Source organism: Peromyscus maniculatus, chromosome 16 (genome assembly GCF_049852395.1).
Source record: "Peromyscus maniculatus bairdii isolate BWxNUB_F1_BW_parent chromosome 16, HU_Pman_BW_mat_3.1, whole genome shotgun sequence".
Classification (NCBI taxonomy): domain Eukaryota; kingdom Metazoa; phylum Chordata; class Mammalia; order Rodentia; family Cricetidae; genus Peromyscus; species Peromyscus maniculatus.
Window position 1 is genome coordinate 53392346 of NC_134867.1, and position 19990 is coordinate 53412335.

The following is a 19990-nucleotide window of genomic DNA, read 5'->3' on the forward strand; positions in this document are numbered from 1 at the left end:
TTCTTCCTCATATATGTTTCTCTATACACACCCTAACTAGGTTGAAATAACAGAGAAAACATTTACAGGAGATTTTCACATTATGGGTATAGTCATATTTCCATATGACTATTTAGGAGACAGACGATTGTAAAGAATAAGAAATAAGAATAATGCCATGAGGTTTGGGAGAACTGTTTGTCTTGTTCTCTAAGAGAATTCTTTTTCCTTCCTCTCTCCTCCCTGGTCTTCCTTCTTTAGACAGGATATTACTATGTAGGCCAAGTTAGCTTTCAATTTGAGATGCTCCTGCCTCAACCTCCTGAGTGCTGGAATTATGAAAATTTGCCACTGCATCTGGCAATACTTTTATTATCATCTTATTTGTAATTCTGATAATCCCAATTAAAATCTTCACCACTCTTTGTCTACTCACGAGGCATGCTACCCATGGCTACCAAGCCGTGCCCCAGCTATTGGAACAGATAACATGTGGCACAATTGTCCGTTCGCACCCTGGAGCATCAGCTACCAGCTGACTAGCACCACAGCGGAATAAACAGTGAATATCTGGAACTATGAATCACCTCAAACTTCTTCAGCTCTTCCTTAGCAACTGTATACAGAACCCCAGAAGAACTGGGGAACGCAGCTGTCCTTTCTGAGATCTTCAGCCAGTCTTCAAAACGAGAATAGTCATCCAGAAACTTCTGCCACAGTCGCCAGGTCTCTTCAATCCTGGGGCAGAGGATGGAAGAACACACCACCCCCATTACTAAGGCCACTGATGGTCAGAACCCTATCTGGTGCCTTCAACAGGATTATGAGTGCCAAACAAGCAACTGCTGTGTACAGCAATCAGGGCTTTGAGCCAAACCGCCCAGAGAACAAGACAACTGTTGGAGCTAAAAGAAAGCAGTTGTTGGTTTAAAAAGATGCCCTGGGGCTCTGAATTTGGAATTAGCCAAACTGGGTATTAAAGTACATTCATGAGCAGCCCTGGTGTTTGCATGGGAGGTGAGAAACCCTACATGTGGACAGTGGCCAGCGTACCCCTTAAATAAAACTGAAGCTGGAAATTTCCTTTAAGGCCAACATCAGACTCAGAGTGGTAAGAGTCACCTTTGACAGAGACAACAGAGCTTCTGGGACTGAACAGAGAGCAGCCTAGTTTTGTGTTTTAGGCCACGGAGGTCATTTTGTGATAATCCAGCGTGAGTTTCTGCCACTGTCATTTTCAAAGGGCTTAAAAGTAAAAGTGGTTATTATGCAATAAAAGTAGCACAGAAAGTTGGTTGCAATGCTCATTTTCATGTATGGGCACCACTAGGCTTCTTCTTTGCTCCCACAGACCCTCCCACTCTTGCTGGCCCTCTTTTCTCCTAAATGCATCCTTCCACATCCAGGTCACGATATTCTGTTACCCTTTCTCCTCACTCCCCTTCTTCTAGACTCCTTCCTCCTCCCTTAGTCCCCTTTCTACTCTCATGTCCTATGTAAAAACATGTATGTTATCTATACATTTAAATGTAGATTTACATGTGTGTTACATTTAAATCTAGATTTATACATGTTACCTGTACATATACATTTAGATTTTCACATCTAGAACTAGAGACAGCATGGCTTATTTCACTTAACACTGTGAAGAGTGGAATTTTAATAAAAGAACATTACCTCTATATAACTACAAATCCCATAAAGTTATACTTACTTCTTAAGGGCAGATTTTAATTTCCAATGTAATATTTAAACTATCAGTTCCAATATAAATTGGCTTGTTATATTACCTCTATGCCTATTTATATTTCTAATTATATGTAGGTAGTAGCAATTTTGGGAAGCCAAGGCTAACTTTGGACTTTCTAACCAATGGAAAATAGTAAAGCATGGATACAATGAATGGAAAGATGGATGGAGCTTTTCTGTTTCTTTGTTTTATCTGTAACTACACATCCCAGCTCACTTGAGTCTCCTTTCCATGGACATCGCACAGATGTTCCTCCACCGCCGGTCCAGGTTCCGAGTGGCCTGCTGGATGGAGTCACACTCAGCCTCAGTGGCACAGGCGTCGCAGTCATGTAGCAGGACCTCACACAAGTTGAGGACGGAGGCGACACCTGTGCTGTGCTTCTCGATGTCTCTCTGAAGCTCCTGCAGGGGAATGAAGTGGGCTTTAGTGTAAAAGTCCGTGTACGCAGATGAGAGAACCCGTAGCTGTGCAAAAAGACGGATAAATGACTAGGCCGTACTTGACGGTATTTCACTTTCGTGAATGAACAAGTTTCCTGAGGCTTATTTATGACACTGCAGAAGCTCAAGGTACAATATGAGGAGATGGCTCTGGAAATATTCTATGTGAGAAATGCCAAAATACTGACTGAACAGGTAAAATGGATTACACTAGGCTCAGTCATGTGGAGTGTTTACTACTTTACCAGAGGGCCAGAGTTCAGATCCCATTACCTACCCTGGGATGCTCACAAATGCCTGAAACATTAGCTCCCCGGGACCCAATGCCCCCTTCTGACCTCTGCTGATGCCTGTAGACAGACAAACACACACTCATATGCACACACACACACACACACACACACGCACACACACACACACACACACACACACACACACATCTAAGAATAAAACTGGTTTTAGTAGTAAGTGAAAAAAAAAATGAATCCTGGCTTGGGTCGGAGAGATGGATCAACAGGAAAGCGCTTGCCACACAAATGTGTTCACTTGAGTTTGAATCCCCGGAATCCATGTAAAGTCAGACAAGACAGGTAGCATGCACTGTGATTCCGGAGCTCCGAAGGCAGGAATGGAGCATCTCCAGAAGCTTGTGGGCCAGCTCACCTGGGAAACACAGTGTGCACCTGTATATACCGGGTATTCACAGAGACCCTGTGCCAAACATAGATGGTGAGCACCAACACTAGACTGACCTCTGAACTTATGCCTGCATGTACACACACACATACACACATACACACACACACACACACACACAGAGAGAGAGAGAGAGAGAGAGAGAGAGAGAGAGAGAGAGAGAGAGAGAGAGAGAGAGAGAGAGAGACTGAATCCTCCTTCAGTCTCTACTGGTACACCACTTTCATTCCAACTGATCAGACAATCATTTTACATGCACCTGTCTGTAGTTCGCACTTCAGGACCAAGATTGAAGCATCACAGACCTGCAAATGCACCAGATCATGTCAAGAGCTACTGGGACTTAAGAAACTGAGGTTCCCGCAGGGCGGTGGTGGCACACTCCTTTAATCCCAGCACTCGCGAGGCAGGCGGATCTCTGTGAGTTCAAGGCCAGCCTGGTCTACAAAGTGAGTTCCAGGAAAGGTGCAAAGTTACACAGAGAAACCCTGTCTCGAAAAACCAAAAAGAAAAAGAAGCTGAGGTTCCCTTTCTGGAATGAGATCATTACTACTTCCCTTGGAGCACAGTTTTAAATGTAGGACAGAAATAGAAAGTTTTTGATAAAAAAAGCAGGAAACTGGATTTTATCCAACTACAACATATGAGCTCATGTTAAATGCAGACAATGTGAATCAAAAATATCCATTATTTTCCCCCTTGGGCTTTCATATAATTTAGTTCTAGAATGTTCTCCAGAGACTCATATGTCAATGGCTTGGTCACCAGCCTGCAGCAATACTAGGAGGTAGCAGGACCTCTAGTAGGCAGAGCCTTGAAGGCACATCCTTGTAAAGGGTATTGGGACCCCAGCTCCTTCCTACTTCTCTTTATGTATCTGGGCAGCTAAGAGGTCAACAGTTCTCCTATGACTCATTCTCTTGCTACAGTGTACTTTGCTTCCATAGGACCACAGCAACAGAGTCATGTGACCCACAGACTGAAATCCAGGAAACCATAGGTCAAAACAAGGCCTTTCTTCCTGGACGTTAGCAACTTCAGGTAATTTTTCACAGTGATGGAAAGCTAGCTAACATAGGCTTCAGGAGTTCAAGTTGCTTGAAATATTCCACTTTTAAAGTTAGGTCTGTAGAGTCCTATCCACCCCAGGTGTCCCTCCTACACCCAGGTATTTTTTTCTCACTTAACAAACCTGCACTTTCTCTTGAGGGAAAAAAATGAACGTTATAGGTGTTACTTCTCTGCTTGAAGGGACTCTAGCCAGCCTGAGTGTGGCACATGGCTCTGGCAGGCCTTGCTCTTCTCCCCCATTCCAATCTCTGCCTTGCTAAAAACCGTTAGATTATATCCCTACAGCTGGCCACCAAGGTCTAGTCCCTTATTTGGCCACTTCCTTCTCTTGAGGCTGATTACCAAGATCCAGCTATCAAAGTATTGAAGTCTAGCAATCAAAGGCCCCCTTTGACTGCCCTAACTAACATGCCCAATAAAAACTAAACATCTCATCCTAGTATGGGGGTCCTCCTTTTACCTTTATAAACTGTCATTCACCTATGGGCCACAGCTGTTTCCTCTCTACAGAGAGGCAGTCTTTTGTCCCCTGGGACAAATACCCCCCCACACACACACACACTTTTTTCCTTTCTCCCTCATCCTCTGTCTCCCATCTTTGTCTCTTATTTCCTGCCCTCTGTCCCTCTGGGGCAAATAAATCTCCTTTGTGCTGAGAACTTGGTCTGGGGGTGTCTTGTGATGAAGCCAGTCCCTTCATCCTACTTGTTAATACTCGTGACGTATTTTCCTTACAATAAAAAAAGAAAAGCCAATCTTAAATTTGCCCAGCTTTCCCATTGCTCCTGCAGTCCCGCAATTGATGTGGCTGCCTCCACAACGGATCCTGCACTGCTCCTCCTCTCACAACACTGCTCTCCAGGGTCTATGAAAAGACCATCTTGTTGTCGAGCATACTGTTTTTTATTAACTTTCGGAGCTTCTCTAAACTAGGCATTGAGGGATAAACTACACTAAAACCTCTCTATTTTAGTAAATAGTCTCTGTAATTCCCGATTGCCCTCTATTTCAAGAATACACCAGGAATCTGCTGACTCAAAACTTGAAATAAGCTGGACGGTGGTGGCGCATGCCTTAAATCCCAGCGCTCAGGAGGCAGAGGCAGGGGGATCTCTGTGAGTTCAAGGCTAGCCTAGTCTACAGAGCGAAATCCAGGAAATGCACAAAGCTACACAGGGAAACCCTGATTCAAAAAACCTAAAAAAACTTGAAAAATAACAAAAACTTAACTGAATATTTGCTTAAATATAAAGATAAGGACATTTCTGTGGATGAGATGATGAGATCACTAGGCAAATTCAAAGAGTTGGGGTATATATTTAAAATCAGCCTCAACTCCCTAAACATAATTCAAACACTTAAAGCGTGGCATTGTGTGCAGTTTCCCCCAAATATTCAAAAGATTTTAAAATAGCAAAGCAATCATAAGGTGTGAATGACTTTAAGATCCTACATAAGTACCCTAAGGTGGAATAGAAGTTAGTGTTGGTTTAAACTTCAACTGGTGATAAGGTCTTGAATCATTTACGGCATCGTTGAATTTAGTTCTTCAGCTAGAACACAGAGAAATCTGGGCAAGTGTTTTCTAGTCACCACAAGTCTGTATATAAACTGTAGCTTCCCCAAAGTGAGACTGGAAGAATTAAGAACATTGGCCAGAGAAATTCCACACAGGGAGACAGAAGAAAATGCACTTCTTAACAATTTAATTTCTGCCATGAAATGTCTGTCAGAATTTTCTCCTTTAGAGACAGATGACTTTTTAGTGGATCCTTTAAAACATGAATCCCAAGTGGTCCAATCATCACAGAATCATTTCCGAACATTTCCCACCAAAACATAAACCACGGCAAAACTAAAATGATTAAAAGGTGCTGGGGCCAGAGAGATGGCCTGCTGAGCAAGCCTGACTACCTGAGTATGATGGTGGGAACATGTGCAAAGTAGGAAGACAGAACCAACTCCACAGGGTCATCTTCCATGGATGACTCTATACACACACACACACACACACACACACACACACACACACACAGAGTTGCACATGTGCATACATACCCCAATATACATATGCAGCAATAATAATGTTTTAGTTAAAAATTAAAAGGTACTTTGTGCTGGGAATTGTGCTCAGAACTTTTCTCATTAACTTTAGAATATTCAGTGCTCTATAAATAAGGACTATGAGAATGAAAATGGCTAATTACACTGCTACCTGTAATACAGTTTTAAAACTGTAATTTTAAATTTAATTGAGAAGATACATATCTATTACAACCAAGTAAGAAAGTACTAAAAAGCTCTGATGGAGGCTGGGCTCTTTCAGGCCCCAGCTCTTCTTCCAGAGGCAGCCACCTCCTTCCCATGGAGCTCTCTCCTGAGGTGTACTTTGCTATATCATGTGTATACGGCCATCTCCCCCCTTCATCTTTCCACTTTCGATACAGACAGTTCTGCAGTAGGAAAAGACTGAGCCTCACAGTCACCAGGCTCATAGCACAGCTCACAGAAAAGGTAACCATCGCTCTTGTGATTAGGCTTACTAAGGATTTTTCACATTTGAGCAACAAAGTATGCTATGGCTGTACTTCATTTTTCCCCCCATGTGCTCTGGTTTTTCTGGAGTTAACAATCCACTCTCCCTCGAATGTATAGTACTTGTTTATAATAAGCATTAATTTAACTTCTCTAGGGGGAACCCAGTTCCACTGTCTTCCTGCTTGGCAATTCCCCTGCTAGGCCTCTGAGACCCAGCTCTATCCTAAACAGTGCTTACCAGCGGGCTGCAGGACTATAACTGATCTACACCCTCACCTGAGATTTACCTTTAAAAATTATTTATGTTGAATATGTATGACCATTGTGCTGACTAATAGGCTTAGGGTGTTATCTCAGTACAGATCAGGTATGCCTTGATCAAAGCCCACTTCCCAAGCCCCAGTAATCACTATTTAATATTCTAGATTACTTTTTTTTTTTGAGACAGGGTTTCTTTGTGTAGTTTTGGTGCCTGTCCTGGATCTCGCTCTGTAGACCAAGCTGGCCTCGAACTCACAGAGATCCACCTGCCTCTGCCTCCCGAGTGCTGGGATTAAAGGTGTGCGCTGCTGCTGCTGCTTCTGCCACCACCACCCAGCGGTAGATTACTTTTATTTTTAAACCACACATGTGAGAGCATTATCTCCTTTAATATTAAGTTCTTCAGTTCTATTCATTCCCCTGAAAATGACAAGATTTCATTTATTTGTTTAATTTTGAGACAGGGTCTTATTGTGTAGCCCTGGCTGACCCAGAACTCACTATGTAGACTGGGGTTGGCCTAGAATTCACAGAAAACCACCTGCTTCTGTCTCCTGTGTATTAAAGGCATGCACCACCACATCTGGCCCTAGATTTCATTTTATTATAGGTCAGTAACATGCAATTCTTCCTCCTCCACTGATGTTATTATTTTTTTATTTCTTTACTTATTAGTGTAGGTAGCCTTCCTAAATGGATGAATCAGAGGCAAATTTGGTTGTATGTAGTGAGAGGGTCTACAACTGCACATCATAAACTATTTTCTCAGCCTCTAGACTGCAGTGGACTGTTGTTTCCTGGCCCCAGCGCATGCTGGGAGATGGCAGATGCCTTTTTAAGTCTGAGGCTTCATCCATATTCTGTTTATCTGTTTGTTATGACAATGCCTAATGTGAAAAGTCTGGGATGATTTTGAGTGTTTCTAATTTTTCCAGGCATTTATATCAGATCATTATGATCTAGAAGTGTGTGATTTCCACTTGGGATTTTTTGTAGCAATACTTTGAATAATTAATAATTTACTCCTTCATTGAAAAAGGCTTTTGATGACTATTATCAAATAATTGTATTGGATTTTGAGATTTAGACATTAACTCTTTAATTTTATTGTCTTTATTGCCTATTTTTCATGTTTTTAATCTTTTTTATTTTATGTTGTGGGAGAGGATCGATTCTGAATGTTCTTTTGGGAAAAAAACAGTATCTATCGTTTTTAATGTAAAACTTCTCATTTCCTTGAGTTTTTTTTTTTTAAATCTTACACACACACACACACATACACATACATACATACACAATATTTTCTGTTGTTTCTTCCTTTTTCATTTTATTTACCCTATTAACTATGGTCTTTCCCTTCATGGAAGAGGCTTTCTTAAATACCGGAGACTCTTGTCTACCAGCATGTAGTTAAGAATAGGTCAACACAGAGGATTGATCTCCACAGTATATAAAAAACTCAAGAAACTAGACATCAAAATACTAAACAGTCCAATTAAAAAATGGGCTAAAGAGCTAAACAGAGAATTCCTAAAACAAGAAACACAAATGGCTGAAAGACATTTAAAGAAATGCTCAACATCATTAATCATCAGAGAAATGCAAATCAAAATGACTCTGAGATACCACCTTACAACTGTCAGAATGGCTACGATCAAAAACACCAATGACAGTCAATATTGGAGAGGATGTGGAGCAAAGGGAACACTCCTCCACTGTTGGTGGGAATGTAAGCTTATACAACCACTGTGGAAATCAGTATGGCAGTTTCTCAGAAAATTAGAAATCGAACTACTTCAAGACCCAGCCATCCCACTCTTGGGCATATACCCAAGGAATGCTGATTCATACCATAAAGATACATGCTCAGCTATGTTCATAGCAGCACTATTTGTAATAGCCAGAACCTGGAAACAACCTAGATGCCCGTCAATGGAAGAATGAATGAAAAAAATGTGGTACATATATACAATGGAGTACTACTCAGCAGAGAAAAACAATGAAAGCATGAAATTTGCAGGCAAATGGATGGAACTAGAAAAAATCATCCTGAGTGAGGTAACCCAAACCCAGAAAGACAGTCATGGTATGTACTCACTCATAAGTGGATTCTAGATATAAAATAAAGAACAATCAGACTATAACCCCCCTAAAAAAAAGTAAAAACGGGGTGGGGGGGGAGAGAAAGTTATCCAATTGTGAAATCTAAGCTACTCAAGGTATTGTAATTTCAGCATTCTATCAACATGAATTACTGATGAAAAAAATAAATAAATTGTAAAAAAAAAAAAAAAAAAGAATAGGTCAACAACACTCGTCATTAGCCTTCATTTCTCACCCCTGATACATACCTTACCATGTTCTCCATGAGAATGGGGAGGGGGGCACTGAAAGCCAGCCAAGACCCTCCCAATACAATCATCAAAATCTCAAACATCACTCACAGAGGGCACTAATCTTATAAAAAAGTTTAAAAAATGTCTCAGCAAAAATGTTTTTAAAGCAATGATAACTTTAGTATAAAACCCAACACCAAAAGTCAGCTCATACATGTGTGAAACTGTCAAGGAACAAAAAATAATAAATAATAAACCTGGTATCTAGGACTGTACTTTAGCATCTATTCTAACTAGTGTATAGTGTTTGTAAAAAAATTAAATATGTTAATCCAATGTGGAGTTGTAGAACCCAGTCCTAATGAACACATCCACAAAACAACTCCCACACCCAAGGCTCAGGAGTCATTTTAAAAAGAGGGGGTGGAAAGATTGTAAAAGCCAAAGGATCAGGGAGTTTGCTGTGAGATTGTGTCTCCTAGCAATGTAAGAAGCTACACCCACAATCTTATCAACATGACTGATGAAACATGGGCCAAACACAGAGAACAATCACAGGTATGTTCAGGTGAACTGGAAAAGGACTTGAGGCTTCACCCCTACACAAAGAACTACAAGCAAGTAAGGAACACTGAGGGTGGGAGAAATAGTCCTCTTCAGGGAAGAGTAGACCAATTGGTTATCCAATACCAAATGGCCAGCCCTTAAAACATGTGTGTGTGTGTATATATATATGTAACATTATACAGATGATATTTAGAAATATATATGAATATACATATATGCATGTAACAACAATTAATGAAAAAAAGGTCAAGAATTTGAAAGAGAGCAAGGCGGTATGAAGGAGGGTTTGGAGAGAGGAAAGGAGAGAGGGAAATAATGTAATTATCATTTCAAAAATAAAATAAATAATTTAATCAACATGTAGGCTTAGAGTAGTTTCCAGCCTATAGCCAAATGTCAGTAAGGATTATCAGCCGTTATTCCTCCCCCCCCAAATAAATGTGTTAATTATCTTGTAGGATTTGAAAAGAATTTTCTCTTTTGTATTTTTAAGCTCAACAGCTTGGCTACCATGGTGTAATTGCTAACAGAGGAAAGCAAAGCCTGGGTAGGATTCTCAATGAAGACATAGGGTAACACGTTCATGGCTGGCAGCCGGTACAGTTAGTAAGAATAAAAAAGGGGAGGGGGTGGAAACAAAGTCCCCTCTGCTTGTGTGTTCAGGGACATCCTCATTTGCTTTTCTGGGTTATGTATTTCATGTCAGGGAGATGTGCTGCCCTTCCTGTATACATGAAGGTGGCATTACTATCTGAAGATCGCACAGTCCTCCTCACGGGACAGAATTATTTGAGTCCTGAAAGCCCTCAATCTGCACTGTAGTCTTTCTTAAACACCCTACAGTAAGTGCAGGGCTTCTTTCTAAGTCTTCAGTGGTGGGCTCGTAGAGAAGGAAACCATTAGGGGATGGTTTGGATTCCCCTGCGTTGTATTAGATTGCTTCCCCCTGGAGTACACTAACACCAGGACAGCACACGCGTCTTTTCAGTCAATTCTGCAATGATACAGAACCCATCTGCCCCCACCACTCTCCTACACAAAGCTCCCCATTCATTGCCAATCCTGCCTAACTTCCCCCCGATCTTTTATCCCAAGGCAACATCTTGCACCCACCCCATTATCCTGGCCAAGAGGACATGTACTCTATGGCTTAGCAATCCTACCTGCTGCTCACTCAGCTTCCTCTGGATTTCTTCTGAGTTACAGGAGTCGTAGACTATGGGCTTGGCCAGCTCTGACTCGATGTGGGCCAGCCAGGTCCTCAGACTGCCCATGTTCTTATCCAGCTGCTGCACAGCCACCAGGGTCTCCTTTAGCTTCTTCACCCTGTGGGCAGAGAAGTGAAAACAGAGATGGTGAAAGGCCCTGTTCATGCTGTCTTCAAGTGCAGAGGTGAATGATGGATGGGCCTAGAGCTAAATTGTCCTGCAGGTCCATCCTGGCTCAGTTCCTACTGGGCAGTGTGACTCTGCTAGGAGTCTTGTTCCCTCATTTTATAAAAAGGAATTTTATAGACTATACTATAAGTGGGCTAATGTAGACTGCTCAGAGAAGAACATTCTGCAAATATTTATGACTACTAGACTCAAGACAGTCATAATAATGTAAATGTGACAGCCGCCCCACGGCCTTCACACAAGTCAATCCCATGAATAACACAATTTATACTTTCAGGAAGAGGAATAACCTAGGAGAAACAGGTTTGTGGGGCTCTTGAGGGCCCTCACAAAAATGTACAGAATGCCATCTTCAGGTCTAGGAGTGAGGAATGAGATTGTACTATTGATTAAATTGGTCAGCATAGAGTGGAAGCTTCGAATGAGTATTGATTGAGGAAAAAAAGGATTTTTTTTTAAGTTTTTTAAAGGAGAACTAAAGAAACAATAGTCAGAAATGAAGCAGGGGACTAGGGAGATGTCTCAGTTAGTAAAGTGACCTGAGTTTTGATCCTTAGCACCACAGGAAAATCCAGGTGAGGTAACCTGGGCCTTTAAATCTCAGTGTTGCAAAGACTGAGTGAGCAGGACCCCTGAGGCATGTCAGCCAGTCAGCCTAGCTGAAGAGGCGGGCTCCAGGTTGAGGGAGAGACACTATCTTGAAAAGGTAGAAGGTAACTGAGGAAAACGGCTGATGTCAATCTCACTCTCTGTCTGTCTGTCTGTCTGTCTCTCTCTCTCTCTCTCTCTCTCACACACACACACACACACACAGGGATTTTTTTTAAGAAGGTGGAAGACCTGGAACGTATAATTAGACCAAAGACGGGACACTCAAGGAGGGGTGTCAGTCAGTTTGAACAGGTGCTTGTACCAGGTTTGTCTGGAATCATTTCAGACTCCCCCATTCCAGGCCTAAGGACTCGGAATCTCCAGGGATAAGGCTATAGAAAAAGGAGTTTTGGGAACATTTGGGAACCACTGCTGTGTTACACAGCCTTGTAAACAGTATGAGGAGGACTAAAGGGAGGGTCTCCTGTTTACCAGCCAGAAGAACTCTGCAGGCTCTGAGTGAGCGCTTCATTCAGGGGTCGGATATATAAAACAGGAACATTTAAGCTACTTAGGATGCTTTTGATAAGGAGATGTAAATAATTATAAGAGTGTGCACCATACTCATGTAAATGCCTGAAGAGGGTGGAAGACTTTAGATCCCCTGGAGCTGGAGTTCACGGCAGTTTTGAGCCTCTGATGTGTGTGGGTTCTAAGAATCAAACCCAGGTCCTCTGGAATAGCAGCAAGTGCTCTTGACCACTGAGCCTTCTCTCCCTCTCTTAATGCATTACATCCCAACCAGTTTTCCCTGCTTCCACTCTTCCCATTCCCCCTACTCCCCCACATGGACTCCTCCTCCATTTTCCTTCAGGAAAGAGCAGGCCTCCCAGGGATATAAGCAGAACACAGGATGAAATGCTACAAGATGAGGCATAGACCATCACATGAAGGCTGGACAATGCAACCCAGTAGGAGGAAAAGGGTCCCAAGAGTAGGCAAAAGAGTCAGAGACACCCTGCCCCTACTCCCACTGTTAGGTGTCCTGAAGGAACACCAAGCTATACAACCATAACATATTTGCTGAGGACCTAGCTCAGATTCATACAGGCTCAGTGACTGCCACAAGGACACTTGCTCAACTACATTCATAGCAGTTTTATTCATAAGACCTAGAAACTGAAAACAACCTAGATGTCCCTCAATCAAAGAACTGATAAGGAAAATGTAGTACATTTACACAAAGAAGTATAAACTTGGCTGTTAAAAAAATGACATCATGAGATTTGCAGACAAGTGGATGGAACTAGCAAATATCATCCTGAGTGAGGTAGTCCAGACCCAGAAAGACAAACATGGTATGTACTCATTTATAAGTGGATATTAGCTGTTAAGTAAACAATAATCATGCTACAATCCACAGACCCTGGTGCCACATCTTTTTAGTCCTGTAATTCATTACTTGAAAAAAGTAGGCAATAAAGGTGAGGACATAAGCCATGGATCTTCTAGAAGGATCTATTTTTTTAAGTACATAATGAACATAGTTCATCATGGGGAATAACCTTATCATGTACTTATAAGGAGGTAGAGGAAGAAGCCAATACAGAGGAAAAGGAGGAGAAATGTACAGATACATATAAACCGCAAAACAAGGGCACAGAGGAGACATCTCAAGAGCACAGCCGAAGCAGTTCTGAAAACAACTTTCTCCAGGTGGTCAGAGTGTGAGCACAAGGTTGGGATGGGAAGAGATTGTGCCTCGACTTCATGTTTATCACATGACTAAAGTCCCTGCTCAGAGTCTAGTCAGGCGGACTGTCTATAGACTACAGAGTGGGCTGGTGGTTACAAGGAGTACACGAGCTGTTGTTGTTGGCTTTTTTTGTCATAGCTCTTTTTTGAAAGCTCAGTTCTCAGTGTAGACCATCTCCTGCTGGATCAGGAAGCATGGGGGACTTTACAGGAATTGCTCTTCATGTACGTAGTCAGATAAGCAGATAAAGAAAATGTTTCCGTGTCAAGGTGGCCTCACTGAAAAGGTACCTTCCTGAGAAAGAATGTCAAGAGCTACATGATGTCTAAGACTGTGGAGATGTTAGACAATGTAAAAGCAGATCGTCAATAGAGTGTTCTCTGTGATTCAGAACTTACCCTCGGATGCCCCATCATGCTAAAGAAGTCGTTCTCTAGATAGAGTACAGAATCACCCCAAGGTGCTCTCAGCTACAGCTACAGCTCTCAGCTCCTTCCATACCCACCTCAGGTGACTTTCTACCTTTCTCAGACCCAAAGTCACTGTCCTAGAGACTTCTTTCACCATCAAAGTACTTTTAGCATGTCGATTTACTTTTAGTTTTTTTTTAAATTGATGGCAGCTATCACTTCTACCATCACAGTTTCAATAAATCAGAAGGCCTCTCTCAAATGAAACTAATCCTGATGGCACAGTTAGATTTCCTGGGACTGTCCTCAAAGCACCATCACACAAGTGTTTATGTGAAGGATTTTTAGCCTCCTCTCACATTCCTTAGCTGCCTTGGTTCTTTATGTAGGACTGGAGTTCCATGAGATATTCCTCTTCCATTCTAGCATGTCTATTGGCCTCATCCTTGTCCAGGTCTTATTTAGGGAAGAGCCCCTCACCCTAATTGGTCATTCAATATTAAATGGTTAGCCTTGACATCATATAGATACATGTAACAGTACATGGATTGAACAGGTTGTATTTATATGTTTAGGAGTGTGTGTGTGTGTGTGTGTGTGTTGTGAGCATGAATTTGAGAGAGAGAGTAAGGGAAACACAGAGGATTTGGATGGAAGAAAGGGAAGGGGAAATGACATAACTATATTTTAATTTTAGAAAGCAAAATGAACACTAATTTTTAAAAAGAGATGGTCAGCTATACATGCTAGCTAGGATGTGCAAGTGAAAATTACAAGCGTTTGGTTGTAATATCTATATGTAATAACATTGTAGCTTCTAAAAGCACTCTCAGGTGAGGTATCTTAGAACATTTTCTTTTGGGGAAAAAAAGTGTACTTAAGAAAATGTATGTTCATATTGCCAACCCATTCTTTTGATAAAGGGTTAAGATACGGTGCTTTTTTTTTTTTATCACAACTCATAATTTTATTCGAGATAAGAATTCCTTAATTAGCTTTATGAGCAGTAGTCAAACTTGATGCTCTTGGGCATTTCATAGTACTGCCTTTGAATATTCCCAAGCACTTTCAAAACTCATCCATCCATGTGTCTGTCATTCATAAGACAAAATTCATGTGGGTAATTAATGAATGACAACTTTAGAATGGTTGCTGATGCAGGTCGCAGGGAATGCATCCTGTGAGTGACCACAGCATGAACACAGAATCGAACTTAATGCCTTTGACTACCGGTGGTCCCACTGGTATAGGACTGAAGAAAGTCTGTCCTGAAGGTAGACCTGGAGGAATGGCTTCCCTCCCTTCTCACGTGGCCAGCTTTCTGTGTCGGGGTTTGGCAGGGTTAGATGCCAACTGTGTTTTGGAGTGGAATTTTATCACTACTTCACAATGTCGTTAGAGTTCTCTGGAGGCTGTACTACCGGCTTTCTCCACATCCTGCTTTTACTGACTGGTACCATCTGTGTCTAAGTTGACCTTCTCCATAGCAGTTCTTCAGAAAGCTAGAACTATCAATATCTACATTTGGATTCCGCCTACTACCACACTTAACTCAGTGTTTTATACACAATTGAATATTATTTTTAAATGCCTGAGCACTAATAACTAGTATTCTAAGTAAAAGACTTGCAACTAACATTTCTACCTTCAAAACCTATTTGACAATGAATGTTTCCATTATCAAATGATCTAAAATTAGTTGATTCTTTTTACTCAAGGATCACAAATATGATCAAATATCCAAAGCACAAAAGGATGTGAGTAAATAATATTCTATCGGGCCAGCAAAGTTAGTAAAAGGATTTGGATCCTGTAAAATATTGAATGAGGTCCAAGGCAGTGCGGTTAGTGTGTCGAGGGCATCGTGACACGGAAACGCTTGTTCATGTAGTCCATTAGGAACAACTTCCTCTTTCAAACTAATATAAATTTAGTAAAGTCAATGGGTGAACCCTTAAGTGGTTCTCCTTCATAATTTTCAAAAAAGTGTATTTCCTTACAAATTACATAATACATTATATGTACATTGGGGGGAGCATGGAGGAAGTGGACTTTAAAGCCTCATTTATTTGTAATAGCTTATTAAATTTGATATTTTCAGGGGCCATTCCTGCACAGAAGAAATGTCCCGTTTTTTTTCTGCATTATTTCTTTGAAAGAAATCTTTAAAGTGTCAGAATATTCATTTATTTACTTATTGTAAGAAAGCAAGAAACTTGGGCAACATTCCTTTGGATAGCATTCAGGGTTTCAGTTCAACATAGATGCCTGCATATGATGTACATGTGCAGGGTTTAACAAGCATGATTAATTTGTAAGTCCTTACAGTTTATGTGTGTTCTTTCAGTCCAAAGCATACCTCAGGCTTTTGACATTCTTGAAAAGCACCATACTACTGAATTCAATTGCCCATCACATTAACACTACCACACAAATGAACAGATGAATATGTGTAATTACATACACACTTCTATATTTAATGTATAATATACATACTTTCCTTCAAATAATTAGTATATCCACAACCCAAAACAGATTCTGAATATAATAGAACCAAAATTTCTATTAGTAAATCCCACCCACCTATGAGAATTAATTCAAGGGTGAGACAATAATAAAAGAAGAACATTTTAAAAACTTAAATAAGATCCCTATCATATGGAAGAACTCTGAATCCTAACCACTAGACCACCAAAGGTATTATTGTTATTCTAAATAATTTTTATACTCAATATTTACACTAAACAATAATTACTATTTTAGATCTAAATTATAGTATCTATATTTTTTTATAAGACCGTATGCATGAACAGTCTAATGTAACCAACCAAGACAAATAGAAACAATTTTTCTCTGATAGGAAAGTCCTCCTCCACATCCCGGAAACACGCTTTATTTACTATAGAGAAAGCTCTTGGCTGCAAAGCTGTGAACCCTTTAGCTAGCAGAGAGTGGCCTTGCTGAATCATTATCTCAATCGTGTTCCTGTCTGGGCCTCTCTGCTGGAGCCATGATGCTTTCATGAAACATATGGTCCAAACACAACTAAAATAGCGAGCTGATCAACCTCCAGCACATGCCCAGTAGAGAAATGAGAAAATGAACCAACAAAGAACTCTTCAGCGTCCATGGCCTACAGTCTCCCAATGCTACTCATTAACATCGGCTTGAAACATTCCGCATTAAGGAGCCTAGTGTCTATCCCATGAGCCCCACGTAACTCTAAAGCTATGCCCAATAGAAGACACTCAAGAAGATGCCTGCCTGGTGACATCGCAGTCACATTCTGGGAGCTCTGCGTCCACACTGCCGTCCTCTGCCATCCTCAGGGAACGCAAGTCCTCTGCCACCACCATGAAGCTTCCACTTGCAAAAGCCAGGCTCTGCAGAGCAGAAGGCTCAGTCCTTCCTGGGTAAAGAGAGAGTTTCTCCCCTTGTCTATGCTAGAAGTATGAAAATGCTCTTGGTAGACAAATGGTGCTGGTTGCCTGTCTGTTAACATGACACTGGGCAGTCACAAGTGGTCATGTTTCTAAATAAAACCCACATTCATGAGCATGTGCCAGGCTTGATCTCCTGGAATGTAGGCCACGAGGGTAAGAAGGGAGAAGAAGCTCAGTGTAATCTGCCAGGAGGAGCAGGTTACAGGTCTAAAGAAAGGGCGGCAGAAACCGTGACGACTGCAGACACTCCACTGTTCCATGAGGACGGTCACCTTTTCCTGTGGATTCCTAGCTATGACAGCAAAAGCTACAGGAAAAAGAGGAACTAGCTGTGTGCAAAACTGCGAGCAAAACCTTCACAAGAGCTGCAGATTGCAGCAGCAAATGGAAGCAGATTCCCCCTGTCTTCGGACCCCTCTGCCAGCTCAGTGGTATGAGTAGCGGGTCTAAGGGGTTGCTGGGGAAGGGAGGCAGGAGACTGTGGGAAATGGTTTGATAGCCACTTTTTAATAGACTATTTGATCATGGAAAATAATGAGGAAATACTCATCTCCACTTCATATATACAAAACCTTTGTCCACTTAAAAAATAATGATACAAGGTGATCAAAAATAACACTATTTTAAGATAATTAAAAAAAATCCTTTGATAGAATTTCAGGAAACTTTATTTCATGAATTTGGGGAATTTTCAAAATTTTTGCACAAAGAATATAAGAAATATGAAAAATGTACAAAGCATGGGCTGGTAAAGTAGCTTAGTTGGTAGAGCGCTTTCCTAGCAGGCATGAAACCTTGAGTTTGGTTCTCAGTATGGTGTAAGTAGGGCATGGTGGTCCCTGACTGTAATCTCGGCACCACGAGGAAGGTGGAGGCAGGAGGATCAGAAGTTCAAGATCATTCTTGACTTCCTGTGGAGTTCAAGGCCAGCCTGGGCTAAATGAGTCCTTGTCTCAGAAAATAAAGGTTCCCGGGGATGGGGGGGCCGGGGGAGGGAAGCAGTGAGATTACTTAGCAGGTAAAGGCAGCTACCAAGCCTTTGATGATCTGAATCCATTCCGTGAAGAAGAGAACTCCTCACTCTAGCAATTTGTTCCCTAAATTCCACACATACATTGTAGCATTCCCCTGCCTCCACTCTGTGCAAAATATATAAATAAAAATATAATTAAAAAAAAAACTCCAAAAGTATGTGCCAGATTCTGTTTCATGAATCAACAGTTTTGCTGGAAAGGGGGAGAGTCATGAATGAGACTGAATAACAGAACTGAATAATACTGCTGGCAACTTACAGCTAAAGACAGGTGTGGAGGAAGTCCACCAAGCCCGAACACAGTAAACAAGGAAAGAGAAAGCAAATGTGATAGCCAAGTGTCTTCTGGGAGAAGCCGAAAGGCAGACTAAATGCAGCGTGGCCTTAGACTCCAGAGCAAGTTGACGACCAGCCTATGATCTGCTCTAATTCTAAAGGTGGTGCCTAGAAATGGTCACTGTATCTATTCCAAAGTTTCCCACAGGAATGCATCTGCATCATGAGATTCTAAAAAATGGTCATAAACTTCTTAGCAAAGCACCCATTTCTTATCAACACACAGCTGACTCAAGTTTGTTTATACAAAAGGACAATATCTAGAAAATTCTCACCTGAAAAATCACCCAGACATTCTGTAAATGAAGATGACTTTGACGAGAAAGTATCATCTTCCAAGTATTGTTAGCTAACAGCTGAGCAGAAACGAAGCCAGCTGCCCACAACTGCACTGTGTTTAAAGCCCATCTGAAGTATTTTTGGCATAGTGCATCTTCCCTTCCCATATTATTGCTGAGATTCATGAAGGAAATTTAACCAGTTTAACGGAGTTATACAGACAAGCACATCGGTCCATGAGTCAGAATCTGACACACACAAAAATCCCCAGGGTGTTGGCCCAGTGGGAGGTCTCTCTAAGAAGGGAATTTATAGTACACGAGGTTTCAATTTCTGCTTGGGAAATAAGATTTTATTATGATCTTCATGGCTGAGATGAGAGACTAAACATCACATTGGGATTCAGAACTGTTGTGCATTTCAGCTGTAGGGTGATTTCAGTTGAGAGATACATTATTTCCTTCCCTATATGTCCCTGAGCAGGGAGCTTACTGTTTTTGTCCAATTTCTTTCCATGTCTGCACTGCCAACATATACTCTAAGGAGGAGGCCCTCTCTGGTGGCATTCATTCTCAGAGCCTACCAGTCTTTGTGACATCCAAATTACTTTACAGACAAAGGGCCTTGCACATGTTACTCAAGCCTTCTCCCACTGAGGCACACCCCAGCACCAGGCTTTTGATACGCGATGATTCAAGGGACAACGCTGTCTCTAAGCATCGACATCCCAACATGAAGGAAGGTATGCCTAAAATGAAGCCTCTCCATCACGAGTTCCTCTTTTAATATAAAATAACCTCTGTGCATCTGGCAAAGGCCCTCAGATGTTTTTCCTTTGATCCTTTTTATTCATACTGGCTCTCTACAAAATGAACGGAATAGAATCTGCCTCTCCAAACATGAGACACCCATCATTATGATCGATATGATGGCTAAGCAGAAAGTTACAAGAAGGAAGCAGTTTATTTTTATGAATATAAGCAGAAGGATGAAGGTCAGCCTCACTCCCACACCCCACGAACTGAACACATAACAGAGATGCAGTAGCTCTTTGTGTTTCCTACTACAGGGAAGAACACCTACAAATATTGATGGAGTGGCTTT

At 41.4% G+C, this 19990-nt stretch overlaps 1 protein-coding gene across 21 annotated transcripts in view; it reads right to left on the minus strand.

The window, feature by feature from the left end:
- Nucleotides 1-19990, minus strand: part of Syne1 (spectrin repeat containing nuclear envelope protein 1) — a 484186-nt gene that overhangs the window by 33463 nt on the left and 430733 nt on the right. For 19 of the 21 annotated variants that reach the window (XM_042262341.2, XM_015996792.3, XM_015996795.3 and 16 more), the window contains 3 exons: nucleotides 10805-10967; nucleotides 1946-2133; nucleotides 567-717 (listed from right to left, as the gene is read on the minus strand). In XM_042262341.2, coding sequence (XP_042118275.1) covers nucleotides 567-717; nucleotides 1946-2133; nucleotides 10805-10967 — 502 coding nt within the window. Of the gene's footprint in view, nucleotides 1-566; nucleotides 718-1945; nucleotides 2134-10804; nucleotides 10968-17059; nucleotides 17260-19990 lie in introns of those variants that run through there. The other 2 variants (XM_076552834.1, XM_076552833.1) reach the window with 2 other exon arrangements.